At 43.0% G+C, this 23682-nt stretch overlaps 1 protein-coding gene across 3 annotated transcripts in view; it reads left to right on the top strand.

Moving 5' to 3' along the window:
* Positions 1–23682, top strand: part of LOC127048209 (cytosolic beta-glucosidase-like) — a 98588-nt gene that overhangs the window by 15343 nt on the left and 59563 nt on the right. For all 3 annotated transcript variants that reach the window (XM_050947774.1, XM_050947773.1, XM_050947772.1), the window contains exons 2-3: positions 12974–13173; positions 21002–21229. In XM_050947774.1, coding sequence (XP_050803731.1) covers positions 12974–13173; positions 21002–21229 — 428 coding nt within the window. The remainder of the gene's footprint in view (positions 1–12973; positions 13174–21001; positions 21230–23682) is intronic.

The following is a 23682-nucleotide window of genomic DNA, read 5'->3' as shown; positions in this document are numbered from 1 at the left end:
GTGGTCACCTGTTGAGGAGAACAAACTATGTTTGGGGGGAAGGATAGCTCAGTGGTTTGAGCATTGGTCTGCTAAACCTAGCATTGTGAGTTCAGTCCTTGAGGGGGCCACTTAGAGATCTGGGGCAAAATCAGTTCTTGGTTCTGCTACTGAAGGCAGAGGGCTGGACTCAATGATCCTTTAGTGTCCCATCTAGCTCTATGAGATAGGTATATATTTTTCATCTCAAAGACTACCTAACCTAACCAGCTGAGTCTGTGGTAAAGACATGATTCCAACTAAGCCATGTGCTAGCTATAGGGCTATCATCTTTGAAATGAAAACAAAACTGTCTCCCATCGCCCCCACAGGCAAGCCTGCTGCAACCTTATCCCTAAACACAAGGAAACTCCACAACCCATTCCCTTCAAGGGCAACTTATCTAGATAAAACAAACAGACATTTGTTATCAGTGATGTTATCAGCACATTTTGCCAGCCAATCTTTAGTCTGTTTCTTTTAGCCAGTTGTCATTGAATGTGCAGTTTCTGATGCAAGCTTTTTTTTCCCCCAGGGGTATAGTAAGATCACACCCACCATAGCCCTGATCTTCCATTATTAAAAATGCCTCACATGTCTACTCACTCTTGTGCGACTCAGATCCTCTCTCTTTTACACACATACTTGCATGCTGATGGGCAGACAGCTCATCAGCCAGGGATCTTAACTCTGGTTTGGGGGTGAGGGTGAAGGTATCAGTAAGGCCTCCCTGCTCCTCCAGGCCTTTAGCAAATTGATGTGATATGTACATATCTCATGGTTCTATAAGTTAGGTGTATAGGTATATATCTCATATATATATATCTCATAGAGCTGGCCTGGTAGCCAGATCAGCCCGATTCGCTGAGTGACTACAAAGGGGCCCTGCCACTGAGCCAAGAGTTTGGATTCTATTCAGGGCAGCAAGATTAGGACCCAGTCTCCAGGTTCAAAGCTCTGTAGCTTGGCTCCCTTGTTATACTGTTGTGCCTGTATCTACTGCACCTGCCTCAGGTTTTCTGGCAAAGGTCTTTAGCATGTGAAGCCTCTCTCGTAGCTATAGCACATATGGACAACCACCCTTGCCTGTGTCTCTTGCCCTTCCCAGCCTTCCTTCAGAAGGTCGAGGATGCCATGGGGTTGTCTCCCGTGCAGGAGTTCAAAGGGGGAGAACCCTGTTGACACTTGGGGTACCTCCCATATTGCAAACAACAAGTCTAGGAGTAGTATATCCCAGTGTCGCAGGTCCTTTTCCACAAATGTGCATAGCATGCTCTTCAAGGTCTTGTTAAAACACTCCACCAGTCCATCTGTTTAGGGTTGGTATGGGGAAGTTCTGAGGGCTCGTATATCTAAGAGATAGCAGAAGTTGGCCATCAAGCGGGAGGCGCTCCCCATGTCTGTTAAGATTTCACAGGGTATCCCCACCCGGGTGAAGACCTTTCTATTTGGCAGCTATCTTAGGGGCACTGGCAGTCTGTAGTGAGACTGCTTCTGGGTACCTGGTCACATAATCCACGATCATGAGGCTATACTGGTGGCCGGAAACACTTTTTTCTAGTGGCCCACCAAGTCAAGTCTCGTTCGCTCAAAGGGGATCCCGACCATGGGGATGAGGGGTGCTTTCTGCACTCCTTTCGGGCCCATGTGTTTGCACCTTGGGCATGAGGCACAAATAATTCTTCACCTCCTGGTGGATACCCAGCCAGAAGAACTGCTGCAGCACCCTTTGGAGGGTCTTTTCTCTTCCAAGGTGCTCTGCCCAAGGAACCAAATAAGCAAGATGTACAAGGCCCTGGCACAACTTCCAAGGAACCGGCAGCTGACAGAGAAATTCTTGAGTCTGTGGCTCTTCCACAGCTGATAGAGGCATTCTTGCCATATTTCGAACTGTGGGCTTTGGGGGAATATTCTCCCCCTTCCCTTGATCTCTAGTGGTGGCCTGCTCTCAGGCATGACTAAGCATAGGGTCCTCTCTTTGTTCCTGAATAAAGTCACTCTCGCATTCGAGCTCCATCTGCGCATCATTGACGGAGAAGTCCATTTGTGCAGGTGGGGGAACCAGAGTCAATGTGGACTCCAAGGACCCTTCCCCCGGGTCATCATCCCTGTTCCTCCTGAGTAGCCCCTTTTTTGTTGGCCCTTTGCCTTCTCTTGTCAGAGGATACTGAGCGGACTCTTGCAGCAGTTCTAGGAACCATTGCCCCCAGTCCTGCCCCAGAATCACTGGATAAGCCAGGCTGGGGGTCACACTAATTGAGAGGTCTGTGCTCTGGTAGTATATCTCCAGCATCACCCAGGCAGTAGGATAAGAATGTAGGTCTCCATGGACACATTGTACAGGGGATGGGGGTTGCATCTGGCTTGAGGTCTAGTACCAGGTTGCCTCAGATGAGAGTTTGGCTACAGCCAGAGTCAATTAGCACTGTCATAGGAATCCCTTCTATGAGCACCAGGACCCCGAGCTTCCCTGGGCCCCTCTTCTGAGCCCAGGTCAGGCTACATAGGCCTGGCTGTAATTGCAGTCCCTATAGAGGCAATCACATCAAAAATGCCCCTCTTGATCACATTCATAACAGTGGGCACCCTTGCCTTTCCAGGCGGCAAGTCCATTCTGGTCAGGTCAGCTCGGTTGTAGTTCTCCCAGTGAGGCTGGGTGGGGTTTCCCCCTGGCTGGGCGGTCTTCCCCCCTGGGTTCCTCAGGATTGTGGGATTGGGGTTCCGTCATTTCAGCCACAAAGTAATCCTCCATCAGTCTCACCATTTCTGTAAGCGTCACGGGGCAGAGTCTACGCACGCACCCACCCTTTGCCCCCCAGCCAGGAGGATTTGGGTGGACTGGTCGAGAATTACCGCTTTCACCACTTGAGCACCGAACTGCTTGTCGGGCTCCAGCCGTTGCCAAGCACAGTCCAGGAGATATTGAGCTACCGCTTGTGATCTAACCACTAAAAGGTACCATTCCTAATGGAAGCGCTGGCAATATGTCTTGGGGCTGGTACTGGTCTGGTCTAGTATGGCTGCCTTAATTTTTTCATTGTCAATTCCTGGTTATCAAGGTAGTGGTAAGCTGCCTGGGCTGGCCTCATTAAGTAAGGGGCTAAGAGGGTGGCCCAGTGTCCTGTGGGCTATCACACAGCGGTGGCCACCCTCTCAAAAGTCATGAGAAAAGCCTTCGGATTGTCCCCGGGCCCCATCTTCATAAGCTGTGGTGGGAGGCCCGGTGGTAGAGATCCTGGGTCAGGGTCTACTAAAGAGGTAACTGAAGGCCTGCCCGGCTGTAGTAACTCTGCCATTTGTTGGACCAGCCTTTCCTGTTGGGCTTGATGCTGGGTGACCAATTCCTGCATCATCTGGATAGTAACCTGCTGCAACAGCTACGCGTATTGCTGTTGTTGCTGTGCTGCTTGTTGTTGTTGGCTTTCCAGAAGCCATTTCAAGACCTTGTCTGATTCCACACCGGTGTCTACTAATTTCTGAATGCTAAAGAGCTATGGTGGTTGAGTGAGGATGATCAGGAAATGATCCCAAAGATTTTGGAAGTTCACCCAGTAGTAGTGTTCTCACATCTTTATGGCAGTGTCTTGGGTGTTTGTCGATTAGTAGCCAAGAGCAAGCCAAAAGGGTGGCTGCAGCAGCTATTACTAGGCCTCATCACCAGCAAAAATAGCAATTCAGAGAGAGAGAGAGAGAGAGAGAAATGGATGCAAAGAAAAACCCAGTTTAAGTATAAACTCCACTTTTCTTTCTATTATATATTTATAAATGTCTTTAATACTTTATCAGAAGAGGAGAAATATGTATGATTTCATCTTTACTATGCAACCATTCAATTTTCTCTGAACTGAACTAAAACATGAGGAACGATCTAAAGAGCTGAAATTGAATGAGATATTGTATTCATCCAAGTGACTTTTTTGTTAAGTAGACAACCTCTGTGATGATAAAAAGGTCAGTGCCACACCATTATACATACCATATCCTTTAATCTTTTTTCATTTATGTTTTTAAATCAAGCAAGAGACAGCTATGTCAAAGAGTGGATGTATTGAATTTTTTTCTTTTGATTCTATTTGTTTAGCTTCAGGGTCAGGTATGTGTTTTGTGATATTTCCAGAACATCCTCATCATCTCCAGACATCACTGCATGGCTGTAGTAGCGCTTGGAACAACAACAGAAATATATAGCATATGTTATTTGAAAAATAACCTGTATTTACTGGATTCCAAATAGGTATTTAGATTACTTTGTCAAATTAAAGTACTGCTGTGCTACTTATCTCACATTCCAGGTGCTTGCCATAGTGTTTGCTAATATTTTGCAGGATAAAAACGAAGAGTACAATAAACAAATATTTCTTGCAAAAGCAAAAAAATATTTACAACATAATGGCATAGCACAAATCTTTTGAAAAGTAATATCAACTATTCTCTATCATAGAGTGCTGCTGCTTAACAGTTGGTAGCATCATCTTGCTGATATATGGAAGTGAATTTTATGTAAATACAGTAAATAAATGTACTTATATAAAGGGATTGATTAAATCTGGTGGCAGAAGTTTTTCAAGTATATTCTCTGAAGTGATCGTCAGCATCTTGAGTCATAGTCAGTGTAATTAGAAATAACATTTATATGAGAAAAGAAAACAAAAGATACAGTTCACTGCTATAAAAGCAAGCCTCACTATTTATGTCTACTTCTGAAAACAAATGTAGTGACTTTCAAATAAATGTAAAAGGTGCTGGGATCATTCTTATTGGTTATATTCAGAGTTTGCCCATTGCTGAATCAATCTTAGCAGCTTTCTTTGACTAATAGCTAAATATGTATGACTTGCAATTGAAAAATATATATGTGAAATTATTTAAAATAGAAGTCAAGATCAGTTTTGTCCTAGGCTGCTAGTTTTGGGAATAATTTTATATTAATTGAACGTTTATTTTGCTTTTATATTGCAGCAGTTCCTAGCTAGCTGAGATTGAGGTGCCATTCAGTTTACGTCAGGGTCGGCAACCTTCGGCACACAGCCCATCAGAGTAATCCGCTGATGGGACGTGAGACATTTTGTTTATGTTGACCATCCGCAGGCATGGCCACCCGCAACTCCCAGTGGCCGCGGTTTGCTGTTCCTAGCCAATGGGAGCGGCAGGGAGCGGCGGCCAGCATGTTCCTATGGTCTGTGCCTCTTTCCGCTGCTCCCATTGGCTGGGAACGGCGAACCACGGCCACTGGAAACTGTGGGCAGCTGTGCCTGTGGACAGTCAACGTAAACAAAATGTCTCGTGTTCTGCCAGCGGATTACCCTGCTGGGCTACGTGCCAAAGATTGCCGACCTCTGTGCTAAGTCCTGTAAGACAGTCCCTGATTTGAAGAGTTTACAATGTAAAAAGATAAGGCGAACAAAGACTGGGGCAGGGGGGAGAGGAACAGAGGCATAGAGTTCATATAGCAAGTCAGTGATAGAGCTGGGAAAGGAGCCTAGATTTCCTGAGTCTCAGTCCAATGTGCCATTCACTGGAGCATATTACCTTCTCATGCAAGTGATCTGCTTAAATCAATATTTGCATACTCTAAATCTACCAAGGGAATGCGAGAGCACTACTTAGAACCAAAACAGAACAAGGTTTCATAGGTGAAAAAAACTTGCCCCAAACACAAGCTGCTACTTAGCTATCAAGAGAAGTGAAGCTACCCTTCCAAAATGACCAGCATGCTAAATAGTGACAGATACTAACCCACATTCCAACAAGTATGTATGTTGTCAAAGTAAAACATTTCAGCCTTTATCTCAGTCACCAGACCTAAATATTTTAAAAAATGTTTTTATCATAAAACAAAAACGAAGAATCCTACATATCTATACGTTGGACAAGTAGGATCAAATTTTCAATAAAGCCCACACCTGGCCTCTTGTTTTGTGCAGATACTTAAGCTTACACTCAGAAGTGATGAACTCTATCACTTGCATGGAAAGGAGACAGCTTTCTGAACTGTAAATGTGATGGTGCTTAAAAATGAGAATCCAAATTACAAATCATAAACAACTTGTATGTGTGGTGTGCATGCATATCAATGGAGGTCAGGTTTTGAAAATTTGGACCATATGTCAAATACGTAGACATTTTTGACGTTTAATTCCTCATTCTTTTCAAGCAAAGAAATAAATATCACAACCTACATGATAAACCAAAATCACTGACCTTGATTTTCAAAAGTGCTAAGCACCCAACAGATCCCGATTGGAGAGTAGGGCACTTCTGAAAATCCTAGGAGAGGGAAGAATGAGCTATGGGTGCTTTTAGGCACTGTCCAATGTTAATTGTAAAAACATACTATATTCACATCTTTTTTCCTCTTCCAAAAAGGAAAGAGGATTCAATCAAATCCACTTAAGGCTTTTAGGTTTCCTTGTACTCTTATAAATGGGTGTAACAGATTTCTAACAGATCATCATAGCTGGTTACAGCAGCACACATGATTAAACACAGCAGATATTTTCCTTTAAAAGTCATATCAAGCTAGTTTGCCCATGCACTTCTACCAACTGTTTGTCCATACTTGGAAAATCTAGGCAGCTCTCTCATCTAGCCTTAGCAAATGGGTGTTGGCCCCGTGAACAGTGGTTTGGGTTTTTTTTGTTTTTTGTTTTTTTTTTTTCAAAAGAGGACCCTTCCCCTGGCCACCAAGGATTCCAGGATGTTTTGCATTGATTCTCAAGTCCATCAGCTGTGCTGTAGATTGTTGACACTTTTAACATGGTAATTCATTGTTGTTTTTATACTTGATCACTTAAAAGGCGAACAATCCAGAAATGCTAGAAAACAGGACAATCTGAAGTGGTATATTAAAAAGGATGGGTCTCCACATGCAGGGCTTTGTGTTTGATCTATTCATATGAAAGACTCTGGACCAAAATCCAGTTCTACCTACTAGTGGAATATTATTGTGGCAGTAGCAACTACCAGCTTTTGAATGGCCAGTCCCATTTTAAACTTCAGACAGAGGAAGATAGCTCAAACATTAACAGCACAGGACCACTCATTTGGGAGTATAAGTCCAAGAACTATCATGGCTTGTGAAGACTGACTACTAACATGGAATACCACTTTGTGGCTCCTAAATTTAGCATTTGAAAGTCCAGGCTAGAACATAAGTACAGTTTGTCTAGTGATACTGAAAATCATACTGCATGTTGGAGCACCCAGGGGGAAAAAATGGTTGGTGCTGAGCACCCACCGGCAGCCCCTCCTAGCACCTCCTGCTTGCTGGTGGGCCTGGCTGATCAGTGCCTCCCCCTTCCTCCAGTGCCTCCCGCCTGCCACAATCAGCTGTTTCCTGGGGAAGGAGTGAGGGCAGGCACACTTTGAGGAGGGGGCAGAATGACAGAACAAGAAGCAATGGTCTCAAGTTGCAGTGAGGGAAGTCGTGATTGGATATTAGGAAATGCTATTTCACTAGGAAAGTGGTGAAGCACTGGAATGGGTTACCTAGGGAGGTGGTGGAATCTCCATTCTTAGAGGTTTTCAAGGCCCAACTTGACAAAGCCCTGGGTGGGATGATTTAATTGGTGTTGGTCCTGCTTTTAGCAGGGGATTGGACTAGATCATCTCCTGAGGTCTTTTCCATCCCTAATATTCTAAGATTCTATGAATGGGGCGGGAAGATGCGGGGTGAGGGTGGAGCAGGGGCAGGAAGAGGCAAGGCGGGGGGGGAAGAGATGGGTGAGGATGGGGCTTTGGGGGATGGGGTGGAGTGCGAGCAGGGCATGGAACAGAGCCAGGGATTGAGCACCCTTTGGCACATTGGAAAGTCGGTGTTTGTGGTTGTCATTACTATTAGGATAACCTTCCTCAGCTTTCCCTATCACCCAACCACCTTTCTGATCCTCTCCTTCATTGGCAGATGGTCTTGCAGCTATGTCTCCCAGCTTTCTGAAGTACTTTCTGACAACTGAACATGCCTAGCTCATTTAACTTTTCTTCATAAACAGATCCCTTAAGCTGCATAACAATTTGTTGCTGTTCTCTGGATATCCTCCTGGTAGTCTGTTTTTCTGGTTGTAAGTTGCCCAGAGCTAAATTCATTATTCCACTTTCAGTGGCACAGGAGCTGCATTAAGATGGGCCATTACTTCCCTGCTCTGTGACATGACTCTGAATACCCAGCCTAAAGTTTCACTGACCTTTTTGCTGCCACATTGGATTGCAGATTTGTATCTACTTTCTCAATATTCTTATCTCTAAATCTCTTTTGGCATTATTGCTCTCCAGATTTCTATCTCTCTCTAAATATTTTTCAGTTTTTTTACCCAGATATCATTTTCCAAGCTGAATCTCATTGTTACATTCTGCCCATGTTTCTAATCTAACTCTGCCCCTTTGTATTTTCTCCATCTTCAGTAGTGTGCTCAGCTCCTCCCATTTTAATATATCTGCAGATTTCATTAATGTACCATTTACTCCCTCTTCTAACTCATTATTGAAGCTATTAACCAGGATTAGAATCCAATCTGCATACTGCACTGAACAACTCCCCTCAAAGTTATTGTTTATTATTACTCTTCACTGCAGTCAACATGACTTATCTTCAAACCGATTTGAATTAAGTTTTGAGAACAGGATTTTCAAACACTATTGTGACACTGACAGGCCAGATGCCAGCTCTTGCCCAGGCTGCAGACATTAGCTAAGAAACTCATAACTGAGGACCAGAACAGTTCACCTGTATTTTAATTTTGCTTAAAGTAGGTATTAGTCTTATAAGAATACATTTAGTGCTTAGACTCTAGGAAATGCTTGTAAGTTGTTGCCTACATTAATTTCACTTGTAATGTTGGTATTCCATGCTATAAGAAAACATGTACATTTTGCTTTATGATTTTGAAAATGTTTGCTCCGAACTTGTGACTCCAGGCACTGGAATCACTGCCCCTGCCCAGTCACAAGGATTATCAAAATTAGAAGAGGCCATCAAGGAACATCACAATACAAAGGATTGGTCAATGGCCCTATTGCACCTTGGAAATGTTACATTCAAGGAAGCTCATCCTGTGAACTTGAAAGCTTAATGAAGGAAATAAAAGAGAGACACAGGGAAATTTTCCATCTCTCTTTGCTGTTTTGAACTCTGATAAGTAGAGACTCTAAATTGAGGCAGAGATCCTCAGGAGCTAAGCTTGAGTCTGCCCTGAATGCTGAATTGACAGATCATTACAACTCTGTCACTCTTAGGATTTAGGTAATAACTCATTTGTGTGTATATGTTTGCTTGCTTTAACCTGTAAATAACTCTCTATTTCTTTTTACTAGTTAATACACTTTTCAATAGTTTATTACTGAATTGGCTACAGGCGTTGTCTTTGGTGTAAGATAAAGGGTACCAGCTGATCTGGAGTAAGTGACTGGTGTCTTGGGACTGGAAACAACCTGAACATCATGTGATTTTTGGTGTAAGTGACTATTTATCACTAAGTCCAGTTTGTCTGGGTAGCAAGATAGACTGGAGAGCCTAAGGGGACTGTTGAGACTCCATGGTAAGACAGGTATAATGATCCAGGAGTGCACGGCTGTTACCAGTTTGGTGATATCTAATTATAGAACACACCACCAGTTTGCAGTGTTTGTCCTGTTTTTGACAGTCTGCCCTGAGATTGGCACTCACAGTCATTGGCCTCTCCAGACAGAGTGACAACTATATTATCAAATTTACTAAAATTCGGATACATTACAGTTTAGCTCCTGCTTGCCATTCATTAATTTATGCAGAAAACAATTGTTTGTCTGGAAGTCCTGAAGATATTTAGTAACTTTGTTTTCTCAATATCTGTTCACTATTTTACCACGGATAGTAATTAAACTTGAATGGCAATTTCCACTTTTCATACAAGCCTCAGGATCTGTGAACGTCCATATTCAGCAGTTTTAGTAATAAAGTCTTGCTTCATAAGCAACTCTGTGTCTGTTCTGTTTTTGGACTGGAGAGTTGAGGAGAAGAAACTTGCATTTCCATACCAGCATAGTGAAGTGTCTGTTTAATTGTGTCATGGTGAGAATTAATTTTTTTAAATAACAATAATCTGGGATTAGAAAAGGCAGATCCAATCAGGGATAGTTCATTTTAAGGATTCATCTTTGTTTATAATAACCAGTTCAGCCCAACCATACAGACAAAATACCAAAGCAAAACTTTGCTGCCTTCATCATAGAGCTTGCTTCCACTTAAAAGGCTTCAGAGGTGTAGGTGCACTGATACAGCTGCACCACTGTAGCACTTGAATGAAGACTCAACCTATGCCAAAAGGAGGGCTTCTCCCATTGGTGTAGGTACTTGACCTCCCTGACAGGCAGTAGTTATGTTGACAGGAGAAGCCTTCCCATTGACATAGCACTATCTACACTGGAATTTAGGTCTGTATAACTGTATTGCTCAGAGCTGTGTATTTTCCACACCCCTGAGCAAAGTAGTTCTACACTCACAATTTATGTTGGTATACCAAGCCCTAGTGAGATACATACATACTTTATTGGGTTGGTGACTATCCCTTGAATTAATTATTTTCAGGCCTAACTGACTCAATAAAAAAATCCCTATCTGGGTACATCGAAGTAAGGACCAGCTCAGTCTTGTTCTGGGAAAGCCTGATTCAAGTCCATCCAGCTGAACTGTGGTCTGTGCCACTGCAGGTTTAAAAACAAAAATGAGCCTGGTCTGGACCCAATGTGAATTTGGGTATAGATGTGCTAAGTTACTAGTTAAATTCAGCTCTGGATTTGTATTAGGCTCCAGACAAAACACTGGAATATTGGATTTCGCATTAGATTGGGTTTGCTAGAGTGGGGAAAGAAAAAGCCGGGAGTGAGGCTGGAACAGTTTGCTACTTAATAGCACGGGGGCAAGAAGAGACTGTCTCCAAGCCCTGCATCTTTCTGTCTCCGCCTACGTTTCAGACCTAGTCTGTTATCTCATCACACCACACTCATTCTGATTGATTAATGATGGCAGATTTAGTGACCTGTCTGTCTTTTTCTACCACAGCTGTGTCCAGGCCCCTTTTCATGCTGCCTGTTGTACCTAGGATACCTTCCTTGAACTAGTTCCCCATATCACTGCCCTCTGTGGGTTCAGAGCCTTCCTTAAGACCCGCCTCTTCCACAACACCCACAAGAGTCAATAGTGATTCTTTCTTAAATAACCTATTTTGCAGCTTTACAGAGCTGCATACTATGTCACGTATGAAATTGAACTGTGTGTTCTACGGAGCAGGGACTTTGTGCAATCCACAGTCTTTGTGAGGCACCTAGTGTAATGTTGACTGTTGTAAAATTATACATAGTTATTCTGATTCATGCACACCTATTAATCAAGATGTATTATGTCCCATGGTGAGTTTCATAGCTAACACCTAATGCTCACCAGCTTAGATGTTGCAAGGTGCTATCTGGTATTAACCGCTGTGAACTTAAATTAACACTTTAACAATTTTATCAGTGCATTTCTAAGAAGGCTGCTTTCACGGGAAGAGTTCCTAATACAAGGCATCATTTCCCCCCGATTTATATAAAATGTGTAAAGGAGAATGGATGTTTGACAATACTGCGCGTCAGCACTTGCTTTTGGAACATGTTTGTATGAACTGCCTCATTCCCCCTTAGTTCCTTTGTATTCCAGGGATATTACCTCTAAGGAGTGAGCAAAACTTGGAGAGCTATTTGAGGAAATGTGCTCCTGTTGTGAAACAATTTATTTTATATTGTATCAGCACAGTCTGGCTCTATAATGTGCACTTTTGGAATTAATTCAACTGTTCTACAACTTTATCCTGACCTTTTTTCTGATAAAAGTTGCTTGTTTCATTAAAAAAAACACCACCACCAAAAAAAAAACAACAACAAAAAACAGTTTTGGTAAGAGATTGCACATAACTGCATACGTGCTTTTCAGGCAATGTCAATTTTTTGTCTGATTTTAATGCTATATAAATTATTATTAATGTGCATGATGCATTGCAGTTGTAAGTCTGTTTGTAACAGATCCCCACCTGGAAAGGTTTATAAATCAAAGAGTAGAAGCAAAGGCAAATAATGCAACACAAGACAAATACATAGCTAGCATCTGAATTTCTAGGAGGCCTATGTAGCCCAGTGGTCCAATAAATGGGGATACTGACCTTAGCGTAAATCAATATGTGTTTACTGTAATCCAGAGAGGGAAAACAGCTCTTGGAGTGCCTGAAAAATAAGTTGCAATAGTGCCATCTAGCGTGCCATGTCTGAAGTTTCACACATTTCAATTAGGGGTTTATACTTTCAGTCTAGGAGTAGGGGAGCCCTCTCTCTGGGGTGTGAAAGGAGGGAGAGTGCATCAGTTTTGAGTGTCAATCTACAGAGGGCCTCCTCAGACTCTCTTTGACCAGGTGCAGTGAATAATTAACCCTAGATAAATAGAGGAAACATGCAGCAGTCACAAACCTGACAGTTACAATTCCACACACTGGGGGCAACAGCCTTTACCATGTGCTGCAATGTGATCAGACCAGAGCAGACCAGATCTGGGCCATGTAGGAAGTGGGGACATGGTGGGGACTCTGTGCCAGAAAAAAAGTAGGGTCCAGGTTTGAGTGACTTACAGGAAAGTGGGAGGAGCTTCTGTCTGGGTGGCTCAGCACCTTATTCAGAGTAAGTAGCTCTAGGTATGGGTAATCTGGCAGCTTAAATGGGCAGGGAAGGACAGAGGCCTGATCTGGACAGCCCAGTACCATGCACTGGAAGGAGCTATTTGTACACGAGGCCCTTGTAGCTGGCTGCACTGCTGCCCCTCCCCTTTCAGTGTGCGTGGGAGGCTGAGCTAAGCCTCTGTGTTCAGATCATGAGACATGCAAGGTATGGTTGCAACTATTTGTCCTTCAGAGAGAGAAGCTGCTCAGGGTTTATTTTTCTGTGTTTGAATTTGATACAGAATCTGCTTACGACAAGTGGAAGAGCAGTCCGTGCAGGAAGCGCAGTGTCAGCCCCACAGGAGGTCCAGATCTACCAACCACATGGCTTCAGCTGCTGCTGCCTCCTTTGCTCCTGCCCCTTGTGACTGGCACCCAGAAGACATTTCTTTCCCTAGTGGATTTGCTTGGGGTGCTGCTACAGCAGCTTATCAAGTTGAAGGTATCAGATTTCCACGTGCCAAAGGAAGGAAGAAGGGGGGTTAAATAGTTTTAAAGCAAAGATGGGACCCAAGTCATGAAGTCTGGATCCAAAAGTCACCAATATTGAGAGGACAGGTGGAGGAGACGGGATTCCATGTTCCATTTTGACCCATTGCATAGTTTTTAAGTCTTGTGTGGCTACATATTACATTTCTCACTTAACTGCTCCTTGCCCTGAACAGTTGGGATGGGAAAAGCTATCCCCAAACCCCAGAAACAAGACCAGATGGCAGGTGGGGAAAATAGGTGTGTGTCCCTCCTCCCAGTGATCAAAGTGAGAGAAGGAAGCAGAAGCAGGTTACATTCCCACTAGGCTTTCACTCCCTCCTTTCTGTTGGGGTAGACATGAGCAGATTGCTTGGCTTGCAAGGGCCTCTTCATGCCCTAAGAAGTGAGAACAGGTGTGCATATAGATGACAGTCATAATTAATTCCCCAGAAGCAGGTGTTTGGGGGAGAGTCACAAGTCAAAACACATCTCCTGGAAGCATGCAGGACAGCAAACTGGAAGGTCAGTGCTAGGCCTTTGGAATCCCCTTCCACGGTGGGCAGGATTTTCCTGTGCTCAGAGGAAGCCCTGCCTACATCTCCTGGGACTTCTACGATCACAGGGAAACTCATCCACTGGTGCCAAACTTCTTCTGGGACCTGTCTTTAGTAAGCAGAGCTCAGCCATCCTCAGTTTGTGAGTATGTCCTTCGCATAAACATCTATAGTACCTGTTCAGAGGACTGAATGACAGTGATCATCTCTGGTGACTCCCCATGAATGGATGGAGGATAGGTCACTGACCATTCCCTGAGATTGTGAGAGGGGATGGGATAAGGCTCCCAGACCTCTCACATATTTGTGGGTGTAGCTGGGGCTTGGGAGACCAGCAGGGTAGGAACACCAGAGCCAAAGCAGTTGTTGGCTTATGGATGAGGAAGCAGGGTAAAGTAGAAGGACCCAGCAAGAGTTTGTTAGTTGGCACCATGGGGAAGTTGGGGGCACATGGAATCAGTTGTTAGTGACAATGATGTGTACAGAGGAGGCTAGGGGGGCAGGTTTGGAGTATATGAGGTGAGTGTTGCAGGCAGTGGGATTTGGAGGGAGACAGTGTCCCTGCAGAGATAGGTGGAAGGAGACAGTAGAAAGCAGGTTGATGAGAAGATGGCAACACTTCAAGGATTTGGAGGAGCCTCAGGCAAGTGATCTGACTGGGGCAACTGGAGAAAAGGCTGCAGGGGAACCCCTGAAGACCAGAGAGTGATAATCAAAGCTTGGAGCAATGGAGGGAAGGAGATTGGGGAACTATGACCTCTTCATTCTCTAAAACCCGGGAAATACAATATCAGGTTTAAAACACTATTCTTGGGGCCTAATTCTAAATCCTTTTCTAACCGTCAAGAGGGGCAGGTCTTAGACCACAGAGGGGGAAACAGCATAAATTCAGATTTACCTGCAGGTTTGAGGTGGTGGGGAACTCGGGGAAGCCCAGCCTGCTGACTCTTTCTTACTCATTTTCTTCTGCTGAGGACAGCTTCCATGGGCCCTGGCTGAGAGTAGGAACTACTCCTTTATTCTCTGGGCTGAAATTCACATGGAAGCTTAGTATTATATCACATCCTGCCTTTTGAGTGGCTAGATGAGTATATGGAGCAGCACTGGGTCTGAGGATTCCTTGGGTGGCAACTGGTGCCATTCACAGCATAAGAAACACTTGGAGAATCATGAGCATCAGAGGCCCCCACACACTGTAGAATTTACCACCTATGGAAGGCCCCATTGACAGGACATTGCTAATTCCTCATTGGTCTGGACATACTACTTTAATCTGGAAAAGATACAAGAAAGTTGTCTGTCAACTAAGTGGAACTTCAGATAGATGCGCCTGCAGATCCTGTTTCCTTATGCTGATCCTGGTCCCTGACCCCAGCATTTATCTCCTGGCTCTGACACCAAGTTTATGATATGATTTTGCCTTCTGCTTCTTACTCCTGATTACCTGACTCTAGATTGACAAATGACTCTGATTCCTGATGTTTTGCCCTGTCTTTATCCACTAGGCTGGCTTTTTCTTCTTCTAGCATTTGTAGTGCTTGCTAAGCCACCTGGAAGAGGCTTCATCTGCAGAATGAAGGGCCCTAAGGCCACCATGATGTGATGGGTTGGACTTCTTGGGGAGCCACCTGATATGCTGAGATACCACTGAGTCTACCTCTTCTGCCAGCATCAGCCCCCTTTAAACTGAGCCGGGCTCTTAAAACCTCCTCTAACACACACACAGGCAGGGCGACACCCAGATGTGGATCAGCTCTGGGAAGACTCAGCTTAAGGGACTTGTTCCAGCACTCAGATGTCCATCTCCCTTGGAGTGCAGATCCAAAGATATATTATGAAATTCGCCCGCTCCCTCAATGTGGAGAGAGGTGTACACACTTCTTACCCTCCAGTCAGAAATTACAGAAACTGGGTTTAATAATAAACAAAACAAATGTTATTAACTATAAAAGGTAGATTTTAAGTGGTAAAAGGGGTAACAAACAGAACAAAGCAGATTTCTAAGCAACTAAAATCAAACACGCAAACTAAGCTCGTTTCACTAAAGAAATTGGTTACAAATAGTATTTCTCACCCTAGATATTGTTGCAGGCAGTTTTCAAAGTTTCTATGGTTCAAAGTTACAGTTTTATTCCTTTTCAGACTAGACCCATGTTTCAGTCTGGACTCCCCCCTCACCTTTCCTTTCACAGTCTTTCTTCTTGGGCAGGCAGGACATGAAGAGGAAGAGTCCTGTTTGCCTTCCTCCTGACCCTGAAATAGTTTCCTAAACTTGACCTCACTTTCCTTACAATGGAAAGTTACAAGAAATCCCAGGTAATGTTTTAGTATCAGGTGGCAAGACCTGACTCTGTAGGGTCACAGTGTCCATGAGTCAGTGGCAATATGGAAGGTCCACAGGAAGGCCAAGCTTTTCACAGTCCATTGTCCTCACTGATGGGCCATCTGCCCTGTCTGGCTTTTCCATTGTTGTACCTGAAGTGTTAGCAGTGGGCATCACCCAAAGTAGCATATGAAATACAGATACATAGTCAATATTCCTAACTTCAGATGCAGGCATACAAATTGGATAATCACATTCAGTAAATCATAACCTTTTCAATGATATCTCACATGAGCCATCTTGCATGAAGTATATCTCAGTTACGTCAAGTATCAGAGGGGTAGGCGTGTTAATCTGGATCTATAAAAAGCGACATTCCAAACTTCTTCAGCTGACCACTCACTGCACCATAGGGTTGCTGTTGACAGATTCTGATTTGGCAGTTGAGACAACAATGGACAACTCAACTTAAGTTGTCCTGTGGGGTGACTAAAAATATCTGTGTACAGTGGGAGTCCTGGGTTGGCACGCAGCTTCTCCACCAGTCTGACTGTAGACTTTCTGTGACAAATGTGTGGAGGAGCTATGTTGCTCAGAACTGGTAGCCATGGAATACAAGTGGGGTGCTCAGTGCCTGTGATGGTATGCCTGGTCAAGCTCAATTTGATACCAGCCAATTTAGTGTGAGCCGAACACCACCACACACGGGCACAGTATTCTGCTGAGAAATAGCACAGCGCCAGAAGTATCTGTGTGCCTGTGCCCCAGACTGAACCAGCTAATTTGCTGATTTGATTATTCCTAGTCCTGACTTTGACTTTCCATGACCATCTAAAAAATACTGCTGTCAAAGTGCAGTCCAATGTGACATCAAGGTAGACAGGTTTTGCCTCATGTTTCAGTTGTTTGCCATTAAGGAAGACGTCTAACTCACCTTTAGTGCTTGCTTTGTGGAGTTTGCAGATGCTCAAAACTGTCATGGTCATACCTGGTTGGAGGCACCAACTGTTTCACTAGGCTGCCATCTTGGCTAAGTTGGTGTTCAAGATGTTCTCCAATTTGGTGAAAGAGAATGACTGGGTACCAGAGCAGATGTCATCTGCAAAGATAAACTTGCATGACTGAGTCAGTGGCAGGTCATTTGTGTACAGGCTGAACAGGGTGGGAGCAAGCACGAAGCATTGGGGTAAGCCATTGGATTATCTTCTCCATGCATTTGTTCTATCTCCCATATGTACCAGAAAATGACGGTCACAAAGCAGAAGTTCAACAGTGTCCACCACCCATGCTGGAAGAACTCTTAACAGTTTTACCAGAAGTCTAGTGTGCCATACTGTATTGTAGACCTCTGTCAGGTCCAAGAAAACAGCTCCTGTCTTCAAGTTCTGTTGAAACCCATTTTCTATATTTGTAGTGAGGCCTAGGACTTGGTCACATATGCTTTGACTTTTCTGGAAGCCAGCTTGGTTGACACTGAGAGTTATCTCCACCTCTGGAGACATACACTGGAGGATAAGCTGCTCCAGGACTTTAAAGATGACAGATAGCAGAAAGATTGGTTGGTAGCTTGCCGCATTGTGTGGGTCCTTTTAGGATTTTAGAAGAGTGAGCACTTTTGATATCCTCCAGATTCAGGCTGGCTGCCCATGAGCCAGCCTTGACAGTGAGTAACTTTAATGTTCTGTATAATTGTTAATGGAAATTTCTAGGGTTTTATTAATTTTTTTAAAAAATCTATAATGTGAAAATATTCAACTAGACATTATTGGAAATACCCTATCCTCACAAAACCGAAGAGGCCCACAGGGGTTAACTCACACTTCAAAGCCTTGGAGCCTTGCAGCTCTTACCTGACAAGGCAGTGTGACTGAGTCAAGAGTTCCTGTGGAGTCCCAACTCAACTGTTGCACATATCACAAGTTGCACAGTGAATGAGGTGAGGTCTAGGAGTGTACTTTTATTTTTCACTGTCAGCTATGTATTTATGCACAGTTCAGCCTACTTCACTTAATATATTTCAAAGTGCTAAAAAAATCATAGCAATTGTACCCTGTATGCTCAAAATGCAGCTTTCAAAGGTGCATGACTCAGTCAAATCAAAATCAATTTTCACCAGAACACTCCAAGGCACTTCTCCTTACGAGGGCCATTTCTATGCTAAATTTCAACTCTGTATTAGAGCTCTTAAAAAAAGAGAGAGAAAAGTTGCAAGAATTTTTAGTAATGGTAAAAACGTATTTTCTTCACTCACTCTGTATGAACGAGTTGAGCTATACTAAGCAGATATTCACCTTTGGGTGGAGACCAAGTCTAGAAAACTTCAGTCGAAAGGTGAAGGTTTTGGAAAGGTACACTTGAGTGCAAAGACATTAGTCTGGGAAAGCACATAAAACCTTAAAAGTAGTGCACACTGATATTCCTGCTGTAACTTAATTTTTAAAGAACTACTCCAGTGCATTCCATTTTAATAATTGTAAAGACTGAAGTATGTGCATTGAAATATAAATGGTCTATAATCATTATTTTAAATATTTGAGGGCATATTAATATAATCTAGAGTGATTTGGCCAATCAACTGTATGTACAATAGCTGAAATGTATGACCAGATCCTGACCTTTGCTCTTCTTCAGTCCTGAAGCTGGCCTGGAGGCCAGTTCAGCCCTGACATATCTTATATTGGCCTCAAACAGCTCGTTTGTATCAGCCCACTCTGGGATGCTAACACTGGCTGAGAACCACCAAGATGCTTCTGCCCTATTCTATCCAATCACTGGCACTCTCCCACTTGCTGAGTAGACTGGATAAAGAAGGTGGTAGAGTTTGTGCCAGTTGGGGATTCCTACATGCCAGGGGAATTCTTAACTGCCCAAGAGGAGCACTGCAAAGGGGCCATGCTATGGCCCAGAACTGGGCACCTTGAATCTGGTTTTGGGCAAACAGAATCTGCCTTTTAAATACCGTAAATCCCTTAAATAATACAAAATAATTACTCTTTACTTTGAGTGTTTTCCTGCACAAATAATTTGAATCTTGGCTTAAAATGTAACTACTAAAGTCAAATACTACCCATGGGAAACTGTCATTACTGTATATATTTGAGAATACTGCAGCGCTGAGTCATTGTGTTGTAGGAAAACTTGAACCTTAAGGGACACTCAGAGTTGTTAGATCTAAAAATGGACCTAGTGTGAAGACTGTCCCACAGAAGAGCTCAATTTACTGAATAACTTTATGTAGCCATATTGGTGCTCAGGGGCAGCTCCAGGCCACAGCATGCCAAGCGCATGCTTGGGGCGGCATGCCGCGGGGGGCACTCTGCCAGTGGCCGGGAGGGCAGCAGGCGGGCAGCCTTCGGCGGCTTGCCTGCGGAGAGTCCCCTGGTCCCGCGGCTCCGGTGGACCTCCTGCAGGCATGCCTGCGGAGGGTCCACTGGTCCCGTGGCTTTGGTGGAGCCGCGGGACCAGCGGACCCTCTGCAGGCACACCTGCGGGAGGTCCACCGGAGTCATGGGACCAGCGACAGGCAGAGTGCCCCCCCGCGGCATGCCGCTGTGCTTGGGGCGGCAAAATGTCTAGAGCCGCCCCTGTTGGTGCTTCTGTGCTGTTACAAAATTCTGTAAAGAACTTGAAATATGACAATGATTTTTCAGAAACTAGGCTATAGAAATGATATTACAGATTCTAGTAACGTTTTAAATTGAGTGTCTGCAATATGCTTAACCTTGCATTAAACTTAAATTTAACAAGACAGATGTGCATTAAGTACTGAATATACTTTAGGGAGCAATCTCACATTGGCAGGGGATGGACTGGATGACCTCCTAATAGGGCTCTTCCATCTCTAATTTTTATGATACTAATTGATTATTAAAACACTTTTACTGAGGATGGATATGTAACTATTATATAGGTATTAATCTTACAGCCAACTGATATTTAATTTATACATGATTTTAATCTACAATGTCATTTTAGTTTTCAGACAGTAACCCAGGAAACATGCATTAACTGGAACTCTGAAAAATTTTGCTTGTAAAGGAAACTGGAGAATTTTGGCATATTCTGAGTTTTGTGATTTAACTGTACTTTGCAGGGATGGGGATTTCCGAGGCTTTTCACATTAAACATTTGCACATATTATAACATGGTTTTGCAAAGACTGCAATGATTGTCATAAAGAAATCTGCATTTGCTCAATTTATACACTGTGGTATCTCAGATCTCAAACGATGGCTAAATATACCTCAGTTTTCAAAAGCACTACAAAATATCCCAGCATAACCAGAATGCAGAAAATGGTGCAGAGATTATGAACATTTAGTGTAAAATTTAATTTAGTGGAAATCTTTGCAGTTTTTTTGTGAACGTTTGTCTAAGCAAAAGGCAGAAGTTTCACAGAGCTTTGTTATTAATTCACGTTATACATGCCTAGGGCCCTGGCTCATAATGGTATTCCTTTCTTCTTAACAGACTGTCAGGACTTTCAAAGGACATCCAGAAAGCCATAAGTGCCTATTTGTTGGATGTATTTTTCATATCCTAAAGGCTTTCTTTGATATGGACAGATCTTTTACATTCATGGGTGGAAGTTGCATTAGCAAATACTTTTTGTTAATATCATAGAAGATTCACAAGCATCTAATCTTTGGCTAAAAATAATGTGCAGTGTGTCAGAACCTCTGTAAGTGCTGTTTGAAACAGATTTTTCAAATGGTGAGCAGTGACAAAACCATGAATAAATACAAATGTTCTATAGCTTGAGAAAAAACTATTCATTTTAAGTGAAAGAACTGGAGGAAGCCTTGCTTGGTTTGCTTACAAGGTACTGAGATTCTTGTGTCTACTTTATGTGATAAATATTTACATTCAACATATGTCTTTTGATGTCAAAAGTGTAATGATTCAGTTTTGTTTTTAATCAGGAGGCTGGAATGCAGATGGAAAGGGCCCTAATGTTTGGGACACATTCACCCATCAGGGAGGAGATCGAGTTTTCAAGAACCAGACTGGTGATGTAGCTTGTGGCAGCTACACTCTGTGGGAGGAAGATTTGAAATGTATCAAACAGCTTGGATTGACTCATTATCGCTTTTCTCTTTCCTGGTCACGTCTGTTACCTGATGGGACGACAGGTTTCATCAACCAGAAAGGCAATTGTTTCTTAAAAATAGAAGGTTGCAGCTTTAATTCAAGGTTATTGCTGCAGTCTGGCATAATTAATCCAGTATGCTATTCTGCAGTGTAGCTTTGAAATTACAACTTTTTTTCAGAGTAATTATGGGATGATTTTTTATAGGTTTGCAACAACTTCCTAATTAATACTCTAGATCTCCTTGGATATCATGATCTTTTGGGATGGGATGAATATTATGTTCCCTACCATGTATTTTTTGCCTGTTCTAAATTTTTTAAAAAATGATTATAAATTCTATTTTATGGGATTGTGTAAAGCTACAATGAACCCCTGAAGAACTTGCTAAGAAAATAAGAGAAAAACTTTCTCATGGAATATAAGTAAACAAATCAATCAATTAATCAATCAATCAATCCCATTTTTGACAGAATTGGCAAATGCATGTGGATAGTGTATCAGCATAATCTACTGACATTCTGAATTGCACACTGAATAGCATATATTGTCTAAGTAGGACACACTTTTCTGCAGGTCCTCAAGCAATATACTCCTTAGCTGGCCAATGAGAGGGGATCTCACAGTTCATTTTTATTATTTGGTTTCCAGTAATGGCTGTAGTTTCATTCAGGACAGGGTAGGCATTGTGCTAGGTGCTGTACAAACACACACGAGAAAAAGAGACTACAAAGAGCTCCAAGGAGACTACATAGTGTAAGACGGCAAGATAGGAATAGGATTGGAGAAAAGAGATGCAAAATATACAAAGACTGATCAAACTGATGGTTAGCAAATATGTTGGTTCCACATTTGTTCTGCTTTTTAATTTCAGAATCGGCAAGGTGAAAAGTTTGTGGCTGAGTTAATAAGCAAAGGAAGGGAAAAGCAATATTGAGTGCAGAGGAAAAGGATACTGGGTGAGGAGGATTAGAGGAGAATGTGGAGACTAGGAGGAGTGACGCTGCATCAGAGAGACTGTGAGGAACAGAGTAAGAGGAGAGGTCTGAACAAACAGCCAGCAGCAGAAGGAAAATGTCCCTAACAAAACAAAAAGGAAATAGAATTGGATGATAGCTCTGTCTGAAGTGTTCCTCACCCCTTCCTTGTTGCTACCTGGACTCCCCACTCCTTCTGGAAAGATGTCAATCTTTGTGCTCTTGGGGCAGCCTTCACCCTGGGTGTTCCTTCCTCTCCCCATTCAAAAAAGGGAAGGGCTGGAAAGAGAATGAGGGGGAAAATTTATTAGCAAATTCCCCACTCCAGGGCTGTGCAGATCCATACACACAGAACCAATAATGTTCTGATAAGAGTGTTCAGGTTGCAGAATTTGGGTTGCCCATGCAGACCGCTATTCACCTCCTGCTTTCTGCAGAGCACAGCTTCTGCCATAAGGAGATGATGGATGTGCAGGAGCCATGAGAGTGGGTTGATGCATCCATACACAGCAAACCAACCAGCTATTTCCTTCTTCACAGCATGGACAGAGGAGTAACTCCAGCCTTCCAAGGAGAGACCACATCTTTGGGGTGTTCTAGTAAGGACCAATTTGGCAGCAGGAGGAGGGAAGGAAAATCTACTTCATGTCACCAGCTGAATAGGAAAAGGATAGGAAGATTCCTTCCCACCACCACCAGAATTTCTAAGCATGAAGCCTGTGCCATGGGGCAGGATTCACCTTTTAGTTTGGATGCTTTTTGTGGTATATGGAAATCAAATTTAACTGAATATCCTTAGTTTTTTGCCCCTAGAACACAATTTATTTCAGGTAGCACTACAGGTGCTGCCACAGAGCTGCCTATTGAACAGGCTTTGTTATTTAGAAGTGAGGGTGGGAGACAGTGAACAGCCATAGAGTTGGTTAGAAAAAAAGCTAATAACATTTTGACCAAATTCAACTAACATTTTTGAAAATGTTCACTTGATCCCTCTTTTAAACAGCTGCCTGATTAATTTTATGAACTTTACATTTAGCGAAAGGGCATTGGAAGGGTGTTTCATTAGGCAGGCGCTAACTTGTCCTGTGCAGTGATCTGTTGAAGCAATTGTAGCTGCATATCATGGAAAGGCCACTATCTTCTGTATAAACATTTCTACAAAGAGCATGTGAAGAATAGAAACCTTAAAGCAATGTCCTTTCAAATAAAAACCATTCACACAAACTGATTCACTACTAATTTCACACCTAAAACATGGGACATTTGGAAAAACCTTTAACATTTGTTTTCCAATTGTAAGGGGGTTTTCTTCTAAAGGAACAAAGTTGCAGGGGTTTTACTCCTATCAAATGTCAGCTTTAAACCTACTGTGAGTTTATTTTGTTTTTTAGGTAGTGGCTGGTTTTTGTTTTGTTTTACAATTCTCTATGCCCTGTGTCCTCCAAGGAGTGTTGTGTATTAGCTGCAGAAAGGCAGATTGCAGTGAAGAGGGAGCCAGAACTGGCAGACAGCGTGTGTGGTTTATTGGACCCAGAAC

Source organism: Gopherus flavomarginatus, chromosome 3 (genome assembly GCF_025201925.1).
Source record: "Gopherus flavomarginatus isolate rGopFla2 chromosome 3, rGopFla2.mat.asm, whole genome shotgun sequence".
In the NCBI taxonomy this organism is placed as follows: domain Eukaryota; kingdom Metazoa; phylum Chordata; order Testudines; family Testudinidae; genus Gopherus; species Gopherus flavomarginatus.
This window is presented reverse-complemented; position numbering and strand designations above follow the sequence as displayed.